This window comes from Trachurus trachurus (assembly GCF_905171665.1).
Source record: "Trachurus trachurus genome assembly, chromosome: 13".
Classification (NCBI taxonomy): domain Eukaryota; kingdom Metazoa; phylum Chordata; class Actinopteri; order Carangiformes; family Carangidae; genus Trachurus; species Trachurus trachurus.
The window spans coordinates 31,192,334-31,213,422 of NC_139892.1; the positions used below are offsets into that span (position 1 = coordinate 31,192,334).

The following is a 21,089-nucleotide window of genomic DNA, read 5'->3' on the forward strand; positions in this document are numbered from 1 at the left end:
TGTGTGCTGATGAAAAGAAAAATCCGTTTGCTGGATGTGGACGAAGCCCTGGAGATAGCACAACGTAATTATGAGGCACATAAAATACCCCAGGTCTATGGTGCAATCGATGGGTCTCACATACCTGTTCATGCCCCAATGGCTATCGCGGCTACGTGAATAGGAAGGGTTGGTCATCAATTGTCCTGCAGGCAGTTGTTGATGATCGATTAATTATCAGGGACATCTGTGTGGGAACACCTGGAAGCACTCATGATGCTGCTGTGTTTGCCACATCACATATCTGTTTAGGTTAAACTCATTTTCTATATTTATCTATGACTCAAGTCTAAATCATCTAAATTGTGACATTTAAGTGAGGTATAGAGTATTGTTTGCTTGTTGCTTTGTAAAAAAAAAAAAAAAAAGAAAGAAAGAAAAAAGTCAATGGCACAAATGAAAATATACGTAATTATCTTATCTTAAAAAAAGTATTTTGCAATTGTTCCATATGCATTCTTTTAACCTTAGTGTGCTTTTTGCTTTTAATGTGAAATATTACTTAATATGTGACACCACAAAAAATATTTGTTGTGTTCTCAGATATCCAGGTAAACAACCCCAAGCAATAAAGGTCATAGATGGAGTCCAAGTGACACTACTCATTGTTGGTGATGCTGCATACCCGCTACTACCCTGGCTCATGAAGGGCTTCTCTGGTCCCAATTTAACAGTCACACAAGAGACTTTCAATGAACATTTAAGTGCCTCCGTGTGAAAGTTGAGCACTCCTTTGGACAGCTGAAGACGAGATGGCGTGTCCTGTCTAAGCAGATATAGACTATTGGAGGGACATGAGCGAGATAGTGGGTTACTGACTGTGTGCTGAAGCAGGATGAGAAGGGACTCCACACAATTCGCTGGAGAGTGAAGTGTGGGCAGCGAAAAGGCAGCAGTATAGTTCCGAATCAAGGACCCCCCAACCCTGGTTGAACTGTTGAATGCGCCTTGCTGCTTGGTTAGCTACAGTGGGTACTAGTTTCATTTGGACGTTTCCCTCACGGAAAGCGTGATTCACGCGTTGCGTGAAATTGTAGGTCACATTGTAGCCACTAGGTGGAAGCATCGTACTGAGATGCAGCTCAAAAGATTTTGGGGTAATTCCACGTTTGACCACAACGTAGCTGCAATGGAGAGTGGCGCTGTTCATAGGTCATAGGTACTTCATTTGCAGCTGTGGTCGAGAGAGCTAGAGAGTGGATGGAGAGAGGGACCGCTACGCCGGTCAATCAGATCAATGTTGTTGTTTTATTGTTTCACAGTGGTTACAGTAGCCTACGTTCAACAGGATCAGTGGTTCTCAGCCTTTTGGGGGTCCCCTGCATATTTTTGATCTCTCCTGTAGCCTGGCTGGGTGGCTCCAAGTTTGAGTAGTTTGAGTTCTGCAAGTTCTGGTGAATGTAACAATCCACTCATAGCCCACGATCGCTCGTCCGTGCCAGCAGCCTGGACCCGATGCTGCTGGACTCACGAGCGGAGCAATAATGCACATCTGTCAGCAGCTGCTCTTGAAGGGACAGATTAGATGCTGATTTTGTTAACAGTGACTTTGTTGCATCCAAACATTTAGCATATCTGTCTGGTGCTGTCTCTTATCCGGTACAAAGTGGGAGATGACAGAACTACTTTAATCGAGGGAAAGCTACATTGTTGCGAGTGACTCCGGCCGGCGTGTGCACATGCCTGTGAATATTCTCGTTTGTTTCGGACTCCCGGTCATAGAGGAAATTTAAATCGAATGTAACTGGACTTGGTTATTCGTCTAGGAAGACGTTTCACCTCTCATCCAAGAGGCTGAAGCCTCTTGGATTACAAGTTACAGTTGCATTCGATTTAAATGTCCTTGAGATAAGTGCACACTGTTTCTGCTGTCAATTCTGTTATAGTTCATTTGTAACATGTTTTCTTCATTCTTCATTAGGCTAATGTTAACACTAGAACCACCCAGATGGTCTCACACAGATGTTTGTGTTTTTCTTACGTAGCCTAAATGACTTTGTTTAGGCTACATTAAAACTACAGGTCTCTCAGTCCGTGACTTTTCCATGTGTGATGGTTTCTGAAGCTTACAACTTACACAAATGAAACATTCGATTTCTGGGCATTTATACCTCGGGCCGACAATAGCTTATTTTTTTCTTCAATTATTGTTTTTATCTAGGACTACAGTATATTTATCATAATATGCCCAATTCGGGAGGGAGAGAGGGGGGAGAGAGTGCCGCGTTCACGTTACATAATGTAACAGTTTCCAGAGAAATACAAAACAGGATATTTATTCATGTTACCCTCTGTTTAGGTAGATAAAGGTCTCAGTCACATTTGAATACAAATAATGCAATTAGGCTAAATATCATAGGATCTTTTTTTCAAAGATAGGCCTGTTTTATTTTTAGTTCCATAATTCAGAGATGATTTTCACTTAACGAAATGAAACGAAACAATGAAGCCTATAGTTTTGTCCTCCAGTTTATGAAAAGTGTGAGGAGAGGTAGCCTAGCTACTGTAAGAACCGGTTTTCCTGTTCAAAGCTGACTGAACAGCTGTGTGAAGTTCTGTGGGGGGCAGGGCTGTAGCCTACTTGAGTGAAGTATCCACAAGCACACCTATTGATCAGAGATAAATGAAGGTGCTAATGTGTCGCTGATGTGTCTATTAAGCTGGTCCTACAGACCGCTGCATATAAACCACACTAGCGATATTCACCTAGCCTCGCTTTCAATAAAACACACACTAGCATTCTATAGCCTAATTGCAATCAGTGAAATATATGAAATCAATATAAAACACAATTGAGTTGCTGTTGCTCTAGTTTAATAGCGCTGCAGCTGCATTTGCCGTGCGCCCCTGTGTATGTGAACCTGTGTCTGTCTATGTGCAGGCAGAGATCAGAGATGGTGTTTTTTTAATAATCATGCTATAGCGTTTCACCAGCTCTCATCTCCGCCAGTCAGCCTCTCAACCTGCCGCCTCTCTCGTGTGCGGGCGCACCGCACGTAAACACACGTGAGACTTGGACACATTTATTTTTTTTATTTTTTTTTTTCTGTGGGAAACACTGATCAAGCTGTGCGTACGCACAACTCTCCGCAATATTCCATTGATAAATCACACCGGACCCAAGAATGGTGCGGACATGAACACACCTCATATTCCACCCCCAGAATGCATCAGCACAATCATATAGGGTCAGCACGTGCATAATTAAGTAGCCATGTGCTCTCTGTGGAGCCGCAATAAAGTAACAACAAAGACAACACCCGGAATGATGCTTCGGCGGACCTGCCCTCGCTTTTGAGGTCGGTTGTGAGGAAAAATGCCTGCTGTGCAGACAACTGTGTTTTTTTTAAAGCACCCCTGCATTACACAAACACACACATACGGTATATCAACAGGTATATATAGCCGCACATATAGGCTATATCAGTGATCATAATAATGATGATAAGAGAAAATGCATTGTTCACTAAAACTGCACGTTGGCATCCCAGACTGAAATAAAATATTTGCTTACAGTGAGAGCTGCTCTACTAAGTGAACTATACCTTTCTTGCGTTACTAATGTTATTGTGTCTCGAGTGTTTCAGAGTCGGCCGGCTGTAAACCAGCTGACCCCGACTGACTTTTGTTTTTTTGCGGTCACATCAGCACGGCTGCATCTTCGGTCGCGGCTGCTGTGGCCATTCATCCAAAACATGGATGAATGAAACCTATATCCACACATCTTGTAGCCTATTTCTATCGAGGGAAAGTTATTTCAGGATATCCTGTTTTATTGCCCAGCCCGAAAGTGACATAGGCTATTGCCCGTTCATTCATGAGAAATCATCCAGCTACACTCTCAGTCAAACAAGGTGGGGAATGAACACTACTGTACAGTAGTTGGCTCATTTTAAAAACACACCGGCAGCATCGCCCACTGAGTTAATTAACTGCTGTGTAGAAAACCACGCTGTGGTCCGTAATCGCGGTGCAGATGGGTGTGTTTGGAGCTGACAAGAGGATCGATAAAAGAGAGTGAGACGTATAGCTGCCGTCGTTACATTTTTCTCATTGAAAAACTATACTGTATTATTATTATATTGCATTCCCCATTCGTGTTCACTGCTCCGTGCTGCTGTCTTATAGAGGCGATCTGCTGCTCACAGATGCCACCTGGCGGTTGTTTGGGCACATTGCAGCTTCTGGTGAAAACACAATTACTCCTCCACAAAAAATCTGCGTGAGCCTCCCGTGACTCACGCGTGAATCTCGCGTGAAACCCTCCAAATGAAACTAGTACCCACTGTAAATGCATGTGGTAGGTATAGAACCCTGTTCCTCTGAAGCGTAATGCCATGTCGAGCACAATGGAGAGATAGTCGTCAAACTCGGAGAGGGAAATGCTGAGCAGATAATGTCTCGGTAAAGTGAAAAGGCGAAAGCGAATTCTGTGGGAGTTAGATCTTTTGACCTGGAAGGTTGTAGCTAGTGGGGCTGCACTCGGCCTGCAGACAACCTGAAAAAAGTGTGCCATTTCGAAAAGTTGGTTAAATATGCTGTGGTAAATTAAGAATAAAAAAAATGTAGCCCTCGCCCACTCAACTCTAATTTGTCACAAATTTGTCATGGCATACCCCTACCATGTAGTTGGCGCGCATATTTCGAGCTCATTTGAATCCTCAGCAAAAGTATCTTCCTCAAGCCTACATGCCTACATACTGAGAAGATACTTTTGCTGAGGATTCAAATGAGCTTGAAACATGCGCGCCAACTACATGGTACCATAACTGAGTTTTACAAAAACCCTGGGTATTATTTTATTTTATTTTATTTTATTGACTTAAAAGGGTCACCAGGTCATTTTAAAGGGTGATTGTCTGTTTGTATTAATACAAACAGACAATCACCGACATGAAATGTGTATTAATTTAATACACATTTCATGTTGTTGCAATGTATATTTTCAGACGCAATGTTTATTTATGTTTGATAAATGTGGTTATGGTTGGACTTTGGTGTGTTAAAGGTATACGTGGGAGTTTGTAAGCTCACATTGACAGTATACGCTCTAGAAAAGTAGATCCCAAATTGAATATTTTAGTACACTCCCTCAAATTCGCCTCCCATGTTTAAGGTGTTATCAGGTGTAGGGGTATGCCATGAAAAATCTGTGACAAATTAGAGTTGAGTGGGAGGGCTACACTTAGAAGGGTTTTTTTAATTTACCATTCAACTATCTTTCTCTTCATTGCAGTCTCTAATTTGTACTAATTTGTACTTTTATTTAAACATACATTTATCAATAGCATCAGCAACTGCTTATATGAATTAGCGCCATCTTTAAGTTTCATTATCATTGTCATTTTATTATTAAAGGGAGCTGGTATAATTGAAGCGTAATTTCGATTAAGGCTTCAAACTAACTAACTTATATGGACGTATAAAGAGGGGGAGGTTTATAGCACTACACTATGACAATAGATAGTCATAAATGAACACACAGGAGACATTCATATTAACACAAATTTTAACAGTCTCATGAATAACTTTGCACAAGTGTTGTTTGCAGTCATACAATGTGTCAATGTGGAGCAGAGCTAATGAAAACATAGTTACAGATGCTTCTTATATTTTGTAATGAAACTGTTTAAATCAATTCCTGCTGTTTCGTGCCGAAGGAAAAAAAATGAAAGAAAAAGAAAACATTCACAAAGATCACCATCACCTCAGCTCCTGAGGATTTGAATGAAACTGATTTAGATTTTTGCTTCCTATTTATGTTTTTCATTTATTTATCTTTTCATTCAAGCATAACATATTAAAAAGGAAGGGGGTCACTTCAATTGCACATGATATGCCAGCTTCCATGGTTAAGAAAGAAGCTGTAAGAGTAACTTTACATTAACCTGTTGATCCTGATAATTAGTACATACTTTGTTGGTACCCTTGAATTCTGCAGAGAAGTTATCATGGGCACGCGTAAGAGGAGAGTCAAATAAGTCACTTTAGTCAGGATGGATTGTAGCAAAGCAGTAAGTGAGACAAGCAAACAGTAGAAAGTAGCCATGAGCTCTATCTGCCCAAACACAGTCCAGGATCTTAGTGTTGCTCCCACACTTCCCTCAACAAGTATGTCTTCAAACCAGTGTTTCACATTATTATTTGGAAAGGGAGGACTGAAAGTCAGCCAGAGAAACAAGGCAGTAAAAGGCAAAGCCCTACATTTTTGTGGTGTTAGATAAAACAGCTTCATGACAGTATGAGCAGCCCTACAGGCCAGTGAGACATGCACAGTTCTACCTAGAGCGCAAGAGAGGTAGACCATAAAAGAAATCCCAACAGCAATGTGGGACCACTCAGTTGGCCGGTGCATGGTGAGTGATGGTGAAAAGCAATGCAAAGTCAGGTTAAACAGCATCACCATCACAGAGTTACTGTCACGAGCACCACTGATGCTGTGTGATGATATTTTTCTTCTTGTCATGTAGGTTCCAAGCAGTAACACTGCCGCCAGAAAAAATCCTCCAGCCCATCCATGTGTGTCAGGCTGCACACTCTCCACCCTACCTGTGTAGAAAGTAAAAACGAGGAAGAAAAAAAATGTTACACATTATAACTGGAATTGTTTAAGAACATTTAATTATACTGTTTTTGTAATGAATACATTTTTTTTTGTTACCTTCTTGTATTGGAAATGCTTCTTTTGGATGATGTGTTGCATAACACTTTGACAGCATCTGATGATATAAAAATGAATTACTGCTTGTTCCTCACAGGTTTATGCAATGAGTGGGTGTTGTGACAATAAATTAAAAATAAGCTTGTATATGTTATGAGCAAGCCTCAAATTACTTAAACACATCCACACAAAGGTATTTTCATATTGCTTTGATATCAGCTATATTGTTCTAACAACATCCATTCCTGACGGTAAAATATGAAAACTGCTCCTCAGAAAATAAAGCAGAATTACAAAAGAAGATTAAAACCTGAAAGTGGCAGATCCTGATGTAAGCCTCTCTTGACTCTTCAGAGGACATCTGATTCACTTGTCTCTCCGTTGGTATGAAGATCAGGGATTGTAGGAATGTGAGATCAAACTCTCTGTACAAAACACCATGCAGAAGTTTGACTTTAAGGTTTTGTGTCTTACAGATGCAGACAGAATCCATTGTTTTCCGGTGGTCCACTAGAACAATGTGACAGCAGAGTGCTGCAGATCTCAGGCGAACAGATGAAGCACAGGTACTCCTGTCATTCAAATATGTGGTGTGATTATCAGTCTTTATCTGTGTGAAGGAAATTACAGACAAACACATTAACTCATTATACATTTCATTATAAATTTGCATTACCAAAAATTAATAAGCACCGTACACTGACCTTCTATTTAATTTTACATGCATGGTTAATATTACCTCTGTTTAAAACTTGCACTCACCTGCATTGTCAGTAGAATAGGCTTAAGGCTGGTCCTCGACCAGTAATACACCAACACCTGCTGAATTTTACATTTGTAGACATGCCTGTTTTGCTCCTCTCCATGCATAGCCTCCTTCACCCTCTCTAAAGGCTTCACAAAACCACAGTATCTGCGTATACAGTCTGTGATCCTGTCCTCAGTGAAAATCCTGTTCAAGGCTAATCTCTTGCCATGAGATCTAAAAAGGACAGAGAAAAAAGTTCACAAACAGTGAATGATTATATTACTAACCAAACACGTTCACAAACATTGCTTCTAATTATTGTTATATGCTGCATTTTTCCAACTGTTCACCATTACAAGCTGCACATAAACTGAAATGCTTTTACAGCAACATCTTCAGATAAACAGTGCAACACAAAAAGCGTAATAACCCAATTGTGATTCCTTGTCCATGATTACACTATAATGACTTCAAATTGTAATTGCCTCATAAAAGTTCCTCAAGAGATTGTCTAATTGTCTTTTAAGGGGTCTCACAGTATGGTGTTTAGACCCCTTATAATTCAGGTCGGTTCCCTGCTGAGAAAATCATTAAATTACAAGCTAATTGCTGCTGAATCTGTGGTAAATCACACTTGGGTATCATTGACAAGAAAAAAGCAAGATAATGCAGCAGCACAAGAGCAGGAAATAGAGAACTCAGAAAACATCACAGTTTACTAACAATCTACTTACCTCTCACATGTCAGTTTTGTTTTGTCATGAATAACAGCGTTTTTATATAATGCGCTTAAGATAAGGCCCTTAGTATCTGCATCATGTCCATAATGACTGAGGTCAGTACACTGGTCCTGGTTGAGCCATGTGCCAGAGGACACTATCCAACTGAACAGTGTTACGAAGACAAGTGTGACTGTTGTCATTTCAGAGCTTCGCCTTTGGCACCATCACATTACTTGCAAGGATGTATTTTATACTGCTGGGTGTAGGAGGCAACTTCGTGAATTGTTCTCAGAGGTACGTGCAAATTTGTTTTCCCTTTTTTTTGCACGTATGACCTGAAGGAAGTGAGGCATGAAGAACCAATCTGACAGGAATACACATGAGCCCTGTTTCGAAATAATTATCAATTTCACTATTAATATGACAGCTAGCAGGATTTTAGTATCCGGTGTTTAACTGTCATGTGAGCCATTAGCTTGTTTGAAACAGTAACAACAACAGCAATAACTACAGTAAATCACATATAAATCTAAATCACATCATGTAATTAGCTGTCAGCCGAACATTCAATCTCCACATCAACTATGTACTGTATCAACTGTATTTATTGTCATGTCTTGTTTTCTTGTCTGTAACAACATCTATTGCACGTCTGCCCGTCCTGGGTGAGGGATCCCTCCTCTGTTGCTCACCCTGAGGTTTCTCCAATTTTTCCCTATTAAAAAGGTTTTCTTGAGAGTTTTCCTCAGTCGATGTGAGAGTCTAAGGGCAGAGGATGTTGTTTAAAGCCCTTTGAGACAAACTGTTTGTAAAAAATGGGCTATAAATGAAATTGCCTTGCCTTGCCATGTTCATCAAAGCAGTTTGAGCTAACTTTCACTTGGTGGCATTGTTCATTACCATGTTGAACAATTAGAAAATGGTAAACTGGCCATGATCATCAACAGATTGGAACCATGACTGAATAGTATTAAGGGGCCCAGAGTCAAGAAAACAGTCACGACACCATTACACCAGCAGCAGCCTGGGCTGTTGCCAGAGGGCTGGTTGGATCTCTGGGTTCATGGGACTCAGCAGAAACCCAGATTCAGACCAGGCTTCTTGTCCAATATGTAGCTCATCTACCTGACAATTTGATGTGTTAGTTCATTTTGAGCTGCTTTTGTGTTCTCTGCAAAGAGCGGTTTTCTAAGGTACCATAGCCATTCTGTCAGTCCCAGCTGCACGATCTGATATCACCAAGTAAACAACAGCCCAGGACTAACCCTAACCCTAAACCTAACCGGTTGGTTATAACAGCGCTCCTGGGCTGTTAATTACTTGGTGATATCAGATCATGCGCCCCAGCCAGTCTGGCCACCCTTATCCGACCTCTTTCGTTAACAAGGTGTTTCCATTTACAGAGTTTTAACTCACTGGACTTTTTTCTTTTTTTCTTTTTTGTGCCATTCTGAGTAGACTCTAGAGACAATCCCAGAAAACCCCAGGAGATCAGTCGTTTCAGAAATACTCAAACCAGCCCATCTGGCACCAACAATAATGACTCAATGAAAATCACTAAGATCACATTTTCCCTTAGTCTTGATGTTTGATACAGTATGAACATACAACTGATGTTTCTGATTTGTATCAGCTTGATTTTATCCTTTGCAATATTGCCACATGACTGGCAGACTAGATAAATAAGCAGGTGGACAGTTGTTCCGAATATAGTGCTTTGTGGGTAAACACATTTTTGTTGGCCAAACACCATAAAGGTTTGGACTGAGATAACACACAAATAGTCAAAGCAGGAGAGTTCTGTTCATTTTGAGTAAAAACTGTTGAATGAAGAAAAACTACATCTCTGATAAAAATGTGCTTGCTGCATGTTTTGTCTCATCCTGCAGTACAGCCTGGCCTTCTCTCTACACGAGAGGACTTTGCCATGGATACACTTTTTTTTGGACAGTTGGAAAAGCACAGGTGTAAGGATTGAAATTAACTGTTATCGCTGTATGTGGTTCAACAAGTCAAAATGTTGCTTTTTAGGCTTATACTGTACACTATTCCTTCAAAAATGGACATCTTGTGACATGATGCTAACTCCTGTGGTCTGACGAAGATATATATATATATATATATATATATATATATATATATATATATATATATATATATAGATAGAACTGCCGGTTGTTTTTATGTGATGGCTGTGTCTGTATGTGTGACGGTTGCATGTACAGTAATGGTTTTTAATTTTCTTACACCTACTGCAATCGAATTGCCCAAGTTGGGACAAATAAAATTACTTGACTTGATATCTAAAGATGTATATTTCTCAGCCAAATCAAGACAGAAAAAGCTGACACATTTTTAAAACAAATGATGTAGATTAAAGAAGTACAGCAGCATAAATAATAGTCAATTTATTCAATTAAAAGATACAGAGGAGGTCTATATTTCCCTGAAAAGCTTATTCAACTGTTCAGGGTTTATTAATATACTATATATTAATTAATAAAAAATAAGATGAATAACATGCTTGCACTTGTGAGAAATAGAAAGAAAGTAAATGTAAATTGCTGAAAGGGGATGCTGAAATATTGATTACCTACTATATACCATGTACAACACCTTTAATATTGTATGTAAGGAAGAGTGGCAGATCTCTTGACATAATGGAAACAAAATTGACTTAAGAACATTAACAGACACTGGTTTATCAACAATACATTTATGTTATAATTAATATTGAATCTCTTTTGTTTTGCCCATTATATGCTTTTTGGTATTTTGATCTGGCCTCCTTAAAATAACATAACATTTGGGGAAAAAAATACAAAACAGCATCCCATAACTAGAGGCTAAAATGGCAAATATCTCCACAGCCACAGTGAACTTCCCAGGAGAGCTAACATATGCTGGGATAAAGGTGATCCAGACTGCACAGAAAATCAACATGCTGAAGGTGATCAGTTTAGCCTCGTTGAAGTTGTCAGGCAGCTTTCTGGCTAAAAAAGCAAGTACAAAACATAATACAGCTAAGAGTCCTATGTATCCTAACACAGCCCAGAAGCCTACAGCTGATCCTAAGGAACACTCCAGTATAATCTTCCCCTTATAGTGGCTCATATTTTTGAAGGGAAAGGGAGGGTTGATAGTCAGCCAAAGTATACAAATTATAACCTGTATGAGAGTGAAAGCTAGAACACTGAGTCTCTGCTGTGCAGGCCCAAACCACTTCATCACATTAGTGCCTGGAAGTGTCGCCCTGAAGGCCATTAACACCACTATAGTTTTCCCCAGAACACAAGAGATGCAGAGAACAAAGGTGATGCCGAATGCAGTGTGTCGCAGCATGCAGGACCACTCAGAGGGCTGGCCGATGAAGGTCAGAGAGCACAGGAAACACAGGGTCAAGGAGAAGAGCAGCAGGAAGCTCAGCTCAGAGTTGTTAGCCCTGACGATAGGAGTTTCCCGGAAGTGAAAGAACACTAATGCGATCACAGTTGTCAAAACCACTCCCATCAAACAAAAGAATGTTAAAATTGTTCCCATAATTTCTCCATAGGACAGAAATTCAACTTCCTTCAGGATGCATGTATCTCCTCTGGCATTTGGCCAATAATCAATGGCACATTTGAGGCACTCCAAAGAGTCTGTTTTGGAAAGAGACGATGGAGGTTGATTAGATCATCTGGTAATTTATGTACTGTAATGTGAAAAAATTACTTTTTCAAAATCAAACCTGTGCTGTTGCTAATTTCTCCCTCTGCACACAGTATGCAGTCATAACAGCAAACAGGTTTTCCTTTCTGCAGTACTTTGCGTTTTCCCGGAGGGCAGCTCTCACTGCACACTGACACAGGCACCTGCTGCAGGAATATGAAAGAGTTGCATGTGATCTAAAGTGTGTTCACTTTTTCATTTCCGTGGTGTTCATGCCAATTGAATTTTCACAAACATTAAAAAATATTATCTCATTTTGCTATTGTGGATTATGAGATATTATGCAGTATGCCATTGTGACTAACAACCCAGAAATATGAGAAAAAAGCAATATGAACATGTACCGTTTGACTTTCTCCACCCCAAACTATTTTCACGCCATTCATTACAAATTGACGCTCACGGGGCAGAGTGGCATCAAACACACCAACTGTGGAGACTTGCATGGTCCCTGATGATACATGTTGTAAATTTATGAGCTCATATCTTGCAGGTGAATCTCCATTCTGGTCAAAAGTCACTCTCTCACCCTGACTAGTCGTGAAGTTGATATTCTGCAAATAATGCAGCACCTGTCGGGAAGAGGAGAGATGAGAGCAGGTCAGTCTTTTCTTTGTAACAGTGTATAACACAAGTTACATCTGAGTTTCATGGGACATACCCTGTAAACAAAACAGGGATAACAGATCAATAACCTTTTTTTTCATTCCTTACCTGCCATGGTTGAATGTGTTTGGTATCTGCACAACTGCCGTTATGAAAAGGACCCTTCTTCTCTTCACATGTGACCAGGTTGTGGAGAGCGTGAGCTACTGCATAAACTGATTTGTACACATTGTTAGTGAATCTCAGCTCTGAAACATCCGTGAAATAGGATTCAACATTTCGTAAGCTCTCAAACCCACTGCATGGCTTTCTTTGTGCATTTGCAGCAAAATTGAGAGAGCAATTGAAGGTTTCTTCCCAGAAATCTCTGACAAACTGACTGTCAGGGAACTGTGAGGGGTGGAACTGCCTCAGGTGCTCTTCCAGCCCTGGGATCTGAGCCCGGCTGACAGCGAAGCCCAAGGAGCCCACCAGGATGCTGTGGCCCTCACTGTCAGTCAGAGATTGATCAGTGATCCAGGCGTCGCTGCCAACCCATTGCAGCCCTGTGACATTCTGTAAGTACAACTTAGTTGCCAGAACATTAACTTCTCTGTGGGACATGAAAGCCACGATGACTTTAGAGGTGGAGCGCTTCACCGTTTCAACTACTTTGGTTAAGTCACGAGGAGGACCTGTTTGTTCAAATGCCAGGTAATACTCAATGCACACTCCTTCATCTTTTGCAGCTTGCATAAATGTGTTGATCCCATTGATACCATAGTCATTTTTATTACTTATTGCCCCCACCCAGGTCCAGCCAAAGAGCTTAACTAGCTTGGCTATGGCTCTGCTCTGGTGAAGATCACTGGGAATGGTTCGGAAGAAGGATGGAAACTCCTCCCTGTTGCTCAGACATGCACAGGTTGCAAAGTGGCTGAGCTGTGGCAAAGAAGTTTAACAAATATTTGTTCATTACACATTAGTTGTCCAGTAAAGTAAAGATGATCTTTAGAATCTAGACAGGTTCACAAATGACTCTAGTTTAGAGAAATTCTCCGTCAAAAATGAAATATGTTAACATGTAACAAAAGTGTTATATTCACCACTGGTATCTGAAATCTTCCTATAACCCGAGCAAATGCCATGGTTGGTGCAGAGCCAGAATGGCCCAGTACAGCCTGGGCAGTGTCAGCCTTTGTACAGTTCTTCTCATCTATGATCTCCATCTGACCATTTGCTAAATCTATAGCAGACTTCATAATATTTGTCATTCCACAGGAATTGTATATCTTGTAGCCCAGTTTGTGGTTTGAGAGAATAGCAGGATTTTGATTTATTTCCTCAACTGCAAAGATCAAGGTCTGGGCAAACTTGAATTCTCTCACATTGATGCTAGAAAAAGAGCATTTGAACAAAAAACGATCAATGAAGGCATACAATAGAACAAAATCAATGTTAAACCACAAAAGCGTAAACTTACTGCAGGCATGTCGGATGATTGGGTAGGGTTTGAAACGTGGGCACACTGCCTCTGTACCCAGTGCGAAAGGTGAAAATGCCACCTAAGATGAAGTCTCCACCCTTGATCAGCTCAGGTGGTTGTACCATCCCCTGCAGCCGGCATACAGGAGTCACCCTCTTGATCAGAAGAAGCAGGAGAGCCAGCTTCAGCAGTGGCATGGCTCTGTCCTGCAGGCTGGCTTATAACACCTATCACCCATTGCACACTTTATACCCTGCCAATGCATGTTCAGTCTAGTTCATGCCCACACTTACTGTACGATCATGGACTTGTTGTTTTGGGGTGTAACATCCCCCAGGGAAAAAGAAACAGAGGTGTGGCATGTACATTATACAGAATGTATGAATATATTTTTCTGTTTATGTATCTTATTTCATTGTTGTTTTGATAGATGGTATCTGAGTCAGCCCCAAAAACTAGAGAGGTCACAGACATAATAACACAGTGCTGAAGCTTTACATCTCAAATCTATGTTGAGCAGCTTCTGTTTCTTCAGGTCTCAATACTATACTTCAGTTAATCTGGCGCTGACACTGTGGTACATCAGCAATCTTCATCATGTAGTAAAAAAAACATATGACAATATTTGTACTTTCTATAATAATTTTTCAATTGATTTTATTATCCATGTGAATTAATTTCACTGCTAACATCCAAGACTCATCAATTCTCTTTTGTTTATTTGTATCTACTCAAAGTCGGGAGCGTCTGTCGGAGGAGGATTAGAGCCGTCGGGTACGGTGATTGGCTATGTGCTAGCTATGACAATTCTGATTAGTTAAGTTAGAATATGGCCACTGAAAACAGGTGAAAAATGGAGTTTGAGGGCAAAAACGTTTCTGAGGACATGGATTTTTCTGTTTTTTTTGGGGACTCCAGCTTAGCAGTGGATACACGCACTGAGGGCACTGGAGCGTCAGGCCGATAGCTGACTGCCACCGGCAACAGGAGCCTTGAGGGCTATGCCGTGATGACTATGAGGGCTGCCGCCGTCAGCACGGGAGTCTCCGCTAGTCCTGGTTGCGTGGCTCAGCCGCTATCAGGGCTAGCTGAGACTCCCGTGCTGATGCCGGCGGCTCCAGCGCCTCACCCTGACTGTATTTACTACTTTTCTTTGCTGCCAAGTGCATGTATCTGAAATATTCAGAATCAGGGCTGGACTCAGACTCTGAGGCTCAAACCCATAGCTGCTCAGGTATGACAGTTAGCATCCATTAACATCGTTGGATGGTATTTGATTGACAGGCGAAATTTGACGAAGCTCAGCGAGTGGGCGTGGCTTCAGTGCTTGCAGCAGACACACACCCCCAGCTTCCAAAGCTGAGAGAACTGCTTGATGTTGTCATTATTTTAATATCTAATTTCACCTACTACTGTAAATAAATTTTTCTAGTATTCAAATTTGGCATGGGTAATAATACATATGTTATGTGGCTAACTCAGAAAACAAATCTTATTTCACTTTACACTGACCTTAATTAGCTGGAAGTTCAGGAAAAGTAGGTGGTAAGTGAACAGGTACACTCTAAGGCAGGGCTGTCTTATGAAGTTCAGTTCAACTCTTAAACAGGATATTTCATTTTTGGCAGAACATTAGGCCTTGATTTATTTTTGAGTAAACCTTTTTTTTGTAAACTGAAATTATTTGAATTAAAACCATACATGTAGACAGGCGATTTCAATGGTTGTATATATTAGTGTTAGCAGTCTGATGTCATTCCGGATAAGGCCCACTAAAAGGCCCACTTTGTGAATAGGGTTTTTAGTCTCAAAACTATGGCTGAATGAGGCCTAAAGGTTAGATAAATAAACTTGTAACAAGTAGGGTTAATCTGGGAGAGAAAAGTGCCACACAGATCGAACCTTCCATCAATGTGGTGTCCTTAATCAAGACTGGCCAGCAGCTAAGACTGTGGTTGTACGGAGATGCTTCTGGCTGTGAGTGTTTGAAACTATGTGAGTTTTATCAGGAAAATACACTGAAATTTGCATTTAGAGTTTTTAACACTCAATTATGTTTGGACCTATATCCTTATGGGCAGAAACTACACGTTTTACAGAAAAGACAAGCAGTAAGCTAAAGTAGCCTAAGGACCCCTACTCAAACCCCCACCCCCACCCCTAATTAATCAAATTAAATTAAATTAAATAATTACAGTTAGCCAAACTTTTTAAGTTACAATGTTAGTTTAGATTGTTAATAAGACAAACAGTGGCATGATAAAGTTGACCTAAGCTATGGGGAAAACACAAACATGGAAGGTATGAGACATCAAAACAATCCCTTAATTGATTTAAATTTAACATTTACATGTTGTGACAAAGGTGTTGATTAGTTAACCCTGTTTGTCAGCTTGAAGCAACATGCCACCTGTTGTTCCACTTCAAGCAATCAGTTGTGTTTGTGTTATGGGGCCCTGTGGCAGTTTTCCCACGAGACTCAAGCCACTGGGTAATTTAGCCATGTGCAAAACAGATGGGGACTTATCTGTCTTGTTCTGTTTTTTCTCCAGTGTTGTTTTTATCTAAACATGTAACCTATTCTGTCATGTTGCATCATATATCTGATGTTGAGAGAAACAGTGTCGGAACAAATATTTTTTAGTATACATGTCAGGGGAATTCAGGGTGTTGACTGCAGCCCTTTTGTTTTGGTGACCCTTATCAGAACTTTATTCCAGTATAGTGCTAGATTAAACTAAAAACTTAAAAACTATTTTTATACCACAGGTATTATTTTTCCATGCCAAGCACAGTGTACACCTTTTCATCATCTTATCAGATAAAGTTACTATTGTTTCAGTTTTCAGATTCCCTATGGATGTTTAAGAAAACTGAAAATGACACTTATGTATGTTGATCATTAGGTGAATGTAAGATCTGCACATTTATTAGTAATATCTCCGTTGGTCATCGCCATATCATCATCATTACAATGAATGTGCTAATCCCAACAATGATTTGGGTCAAGAAGGATTAATCTCTGTATCACCCGTTCAATACTTTCAATACTCTCAGACCAAAAATACAAAATGCCACAGTACTCAATTTTTTTTAAATATATTTAATTGGTCGGGTTTATGTGACCCAGAATCTGTTCTGCATGTGACAGTTTGGGTAATGTAGGGACACCACATGGATCTTTTATTTTATTTGTTTTTGACCAATCTTCAGACCAAGTAAAGGTCATCAGATTGATTTTTGATATAAATCACAGCCAGTCATAAATGTTGAACTTCCAGACAGGAGAAGTCATATCTCAGTAACAGCTTTTTATTTATTTATTTTGTATTAATCCAGACCTTATGGTCCTGGATACCCATTCCAAATAAAATCAGAATAATTGGTGTCAGGTAACCTCTAGGGGGCATTGCAATAAATATGGTTCGGTTTATGTGCTTGTCTTAAAAACATAGTTATTGTTTATAATACCGTCAGAGGTCAGTTTTGGACTCTTAATTTTTGAAATAGGCAACAAAAGATACCAACCAAGAAATTCAAGTCATACTGTATCTCAGCCAACACTTAATCAAGTGACTTGATATGTGATGTTTCAAATGGAGGTGTATTTCTGGACATATGGAAATATTTCACTTATATTTACAATGTCAGAAGATGCTTAGGCAATTTTCTCAGATTTTCCAACTTACTTTAGATGCAGCATAAATGTATGAATAACATCAGAGCCATTTTAATACATTCAAAGATTTATTCAACAACACACAAAAGAGCACAGAGGTGTTTTTTTCACAAGGCGAACACTGTAGCAATAAAGAAAATTTAATTAAATATGAAATGACAGTGCTTAATAACGTATATCGTTAGATGTCTTTCCCATTATGTGTTTCTTTGTGTTCTGCTCAGGTCTAAACAGAATTATAAAACATTTTGGGAGAAAAATGCAGAAGAGCAAACCATAGCTCGAGGAAAGAATAGCAAATATCTCCACAGCCACAGTGAACTTCCCAGGAGAGCTGACATATGCTGGGATAAAGGTGATCCAGACTGCACAGAAGATCAACATGCTGAAGGTGATAAATTTAGCTTCGTTGAAATTATCAGGCAGCTTTCGAGCTAAAAAGGCAAGGACAAAACATAATACCGCTAAGAGTCCTATGTATCCTAACACAGCCCAGAAGCCTACAGCTGAGCCAAGAGCACACTCTAAGATAATTCTGTCCTGATAGAGCATCAGATTTTTGAAGGGAAAGGGAGGGTTGATAGTCAGCCAAAGTATACAAATTAAAACCTGTATAAGAGTGAAAGCCAGAACACTGAGTCTCTGATGTACAGGCCCAAACCACTTCATCACATTAGTGCCTGGAAGTGTCGCCCTGAAGGCCATTAACACCACTATAGTTTTCCCCAGAACACAAGAGATGCAGAGAACAAAGGTGATGCCGAACGCAGTGTGTCGCAGCATGCAGGACCACTCAGAGGGCCGGCCGATGAAGGTCAGAGAGCACAGGAAACACAGGGTCAAGGAGAAGAGCAGCAGGAAGCTCAGCTCAGAGTTGTTGGCTCTTACAAGTGGGGTTTCTTTGTGACAGTAAAAGACTAATGTTGTGATCATAGTTACAAAAACTCCCAGCAAAGAAAAGAAGGCCAACAGCGTCCCCAGGATTTCATCATATGCAAAAAATTCTATTGCTTTGGGGATGCAGGCGTCTCTTCGGCTATTGGACCAGTATTCTGGTGGACATTTCATACAGTCTATTGAATCTGAAAAGTGAAAAAAACAATATTGATAATTATGGACTAAATGGACGTTAAACTGCATTTGGTTTTATTCAAACAGGAGATTATACAATGATATGTTGTCTGTTTACCTGTTACATTACTGATCTCGCCTGCTGGACAGGGTATGCAATCATAACAGCACACTGGCCTTCCTTTCTGGAGAACCTTACGAGTTCCTTGGGAACAGCTCTCGCTGCAGACTGACGCAGGCACTTCCTAAAAAGTTCATAAACACAATATGTATGAAATATGTACTATATGTAAAGTTTAATATACAGAATTATGAAACCCAAGAATCATAGTTATTAGCAATTTTCAGTAAATCATATAACAGATAAGTTCATACTTCACTCTCTGCCTCACCTCAGTCAGCCCATTTCCCCAGACAACTTGGATGTTACTCATTATAAACTGATGACTTTCTGGAAGAGAGGCGTCATAAATGCCAACGGTCACTCCATCCATGGTTCCGTTGTTGTTTTGTAAATTAACAAGTTCATATCTTGCCGGTGAGTCCCCATTGCTGTCAAAATAAACTCTTTCCCCCTCCACAGTGGTGAAATTCACAGTGCTGAGATAGTGTAGAACCTAGTAAGGAAGTTAAAGTATATAGAGATGTAATGATTTCTGCTGTCACAAACTGCCACTGTCACAGTTGACTGATGGTTCCTCACCTGCCATGGTTGAATGTGTTTAATATCAGCACAGCTTCCATTTAAAAATGGTCCTTGACCGTCCTCACATTTGAACAGGTTGTCAAGAGTGTGAGCCACTGCATAAACTGACTTGTACACATTGTTAGTGAATCTCAGCTCAGACACGTCTGTGAACTGTGATTCAACATTTTGTAGGCTCTCAAATCCACTGCATGGCTGTCCTGGTGTGTTTGCAGTGTCACCGAGAGAGCAGTTGAAGTTTTCTTCCCAGAAATCCCTGACAAACTCACTGTCAGGGAACTGTGAGGGGTGGAGCTGCCTCAGGTGCTCCTCCAGCCCTGGGATCTGAGCCCGGCTGACAGCGAAGCCTAGTGAACCCACCAGGATGCTGTGACCCTCACTGTCAGTGATGGAGTGATCTGTGATCCAGGCATCGCTGCCAACCCACTGTATAGCTGTAACATTGTGTTTGTACAACTCTGCTGACAGTAACTTAATTTCTCTATGAGACATGAAAGCTGTAATAACTTTGGAGGTGCCACGTTTAATAATCTCTACTATTCTCAGCAGACGGTCAGGTGGATCTGATGATGAAAATGCTTCAGAATACTCAATGCACACTCCATATTCTTGAGCAGCATGGATAAATGCAGCTATGCCACTGAGGCCGTATTGATTATTTACAGCTAGAGCCCCAATCCAGGTCCATCCAAAGTGCCTGACCAACTTAGCCAAGGCTCTGCTCTGGTAGTGGTCACTGGGTATAGTTCTGAAGAAGGTGGGATACTTTTTTCTGTTGCTCAGACAGGCACAGGTGGCAAAATGACTAATCTGCAATGAAATATAAAAATATATTATTGGCAGAGGCAGAGAATGCTTTTAACAATCATGTATAATCACAATTCAAATTGATCCCATAGTGACAATTTTGCAAAACAGAGTGATGTACAGTAAGTATAGATCAGGTCAATAAACACATTAATGTCCTATAGCTCTTTTACTTACCACAGGTATCTGAAACCTTCCAACAACCTGTTCAAATGCAATAGTTGGTCTTGATCCTGAATGTCCCAAGATAGCTTGGGCTGTCTCAGCTTTCGTGCAATTGTCATCAGTGACTTCTCTGTTTAGTCCACTCACCAGTGCCAGTGCAGCTCTCAGTATGTCCATAGTTCCACAGTTGTCATAAATCTTGTAGCCAAGTTTAACATTAGGCAGTATTGCAGGATTTTTGTTGATTTCACTTATGGCAAAAATCATTGTTTGAGCAAATTTGAACTCTCTAAAATTGAAGCTGGGGTGGTGAAAAACAGCGTTAAATAATATATCAGTATGTTAATGTATCAAATTCAGTACAAAAATACACATACAGTACAGAAGCCATTTAAAACATACATACTTTTTGCACTTTCGTATTTCCGGTACTGTCTGAAATGAGTTAGTTACATAATCCTGCCCTGTGCGGAATGAAAAAATGCCCCCAATAATAAGGTCACCATCCTGGGCCAGTTCAGGTGGTTGTACTGAGCCTTGCAGTTGGCACACAGAGTCTACCTTGCCTATTAGCAGAGCCAAGAGGAGCAGTCTCCACAAAGGCATAGCTCTGCCCTGCAGGCCTAACCAACACACTGAGAATCTCACAATAGAGCTTTATACACCTTCACCAAGGAGGGGTTGAACTCATCCCTTGGGATATGAAACC

At 40.4% G+C, this 21,089-nt stretch overlaps 1 protein-coding gene across 1 annotated transcript; it reads right to left on the reverse strand.

Moving 5' to 3' along the window:
- Positions 1-10,897: 10,897 nt before the first annotated feature.
- Positions 10,898-20,647, reverse strand: LOC310996349 (uncharacterized protein; the record flags this gene model as incomplete). The annotated part of the gene is made up of 11 exons (XM_083985725.1): positions 10,898-11,811; positions 11,901-12,024; positions 12,259-12,453; positions 12,596-13,408; positions 13,573-13,861; positions 13,950-14,169; positions 17,805-18,713; positions 18,821-18,947; positions 19,095-19,319; positions 19,406-20,218; positions 20,393-20,647. The coding sequence occupies 11 exons, from the start codon at positions 20,645-20,647 to the stop codon at positions 10,898-10,900; spliced, it is 4,884 nt and encodes a 1,627-aa protein (XP_083841851.1).
- Between the last annotated feature and the right edge of the window lie 442 nt (positions 20,648-21,089).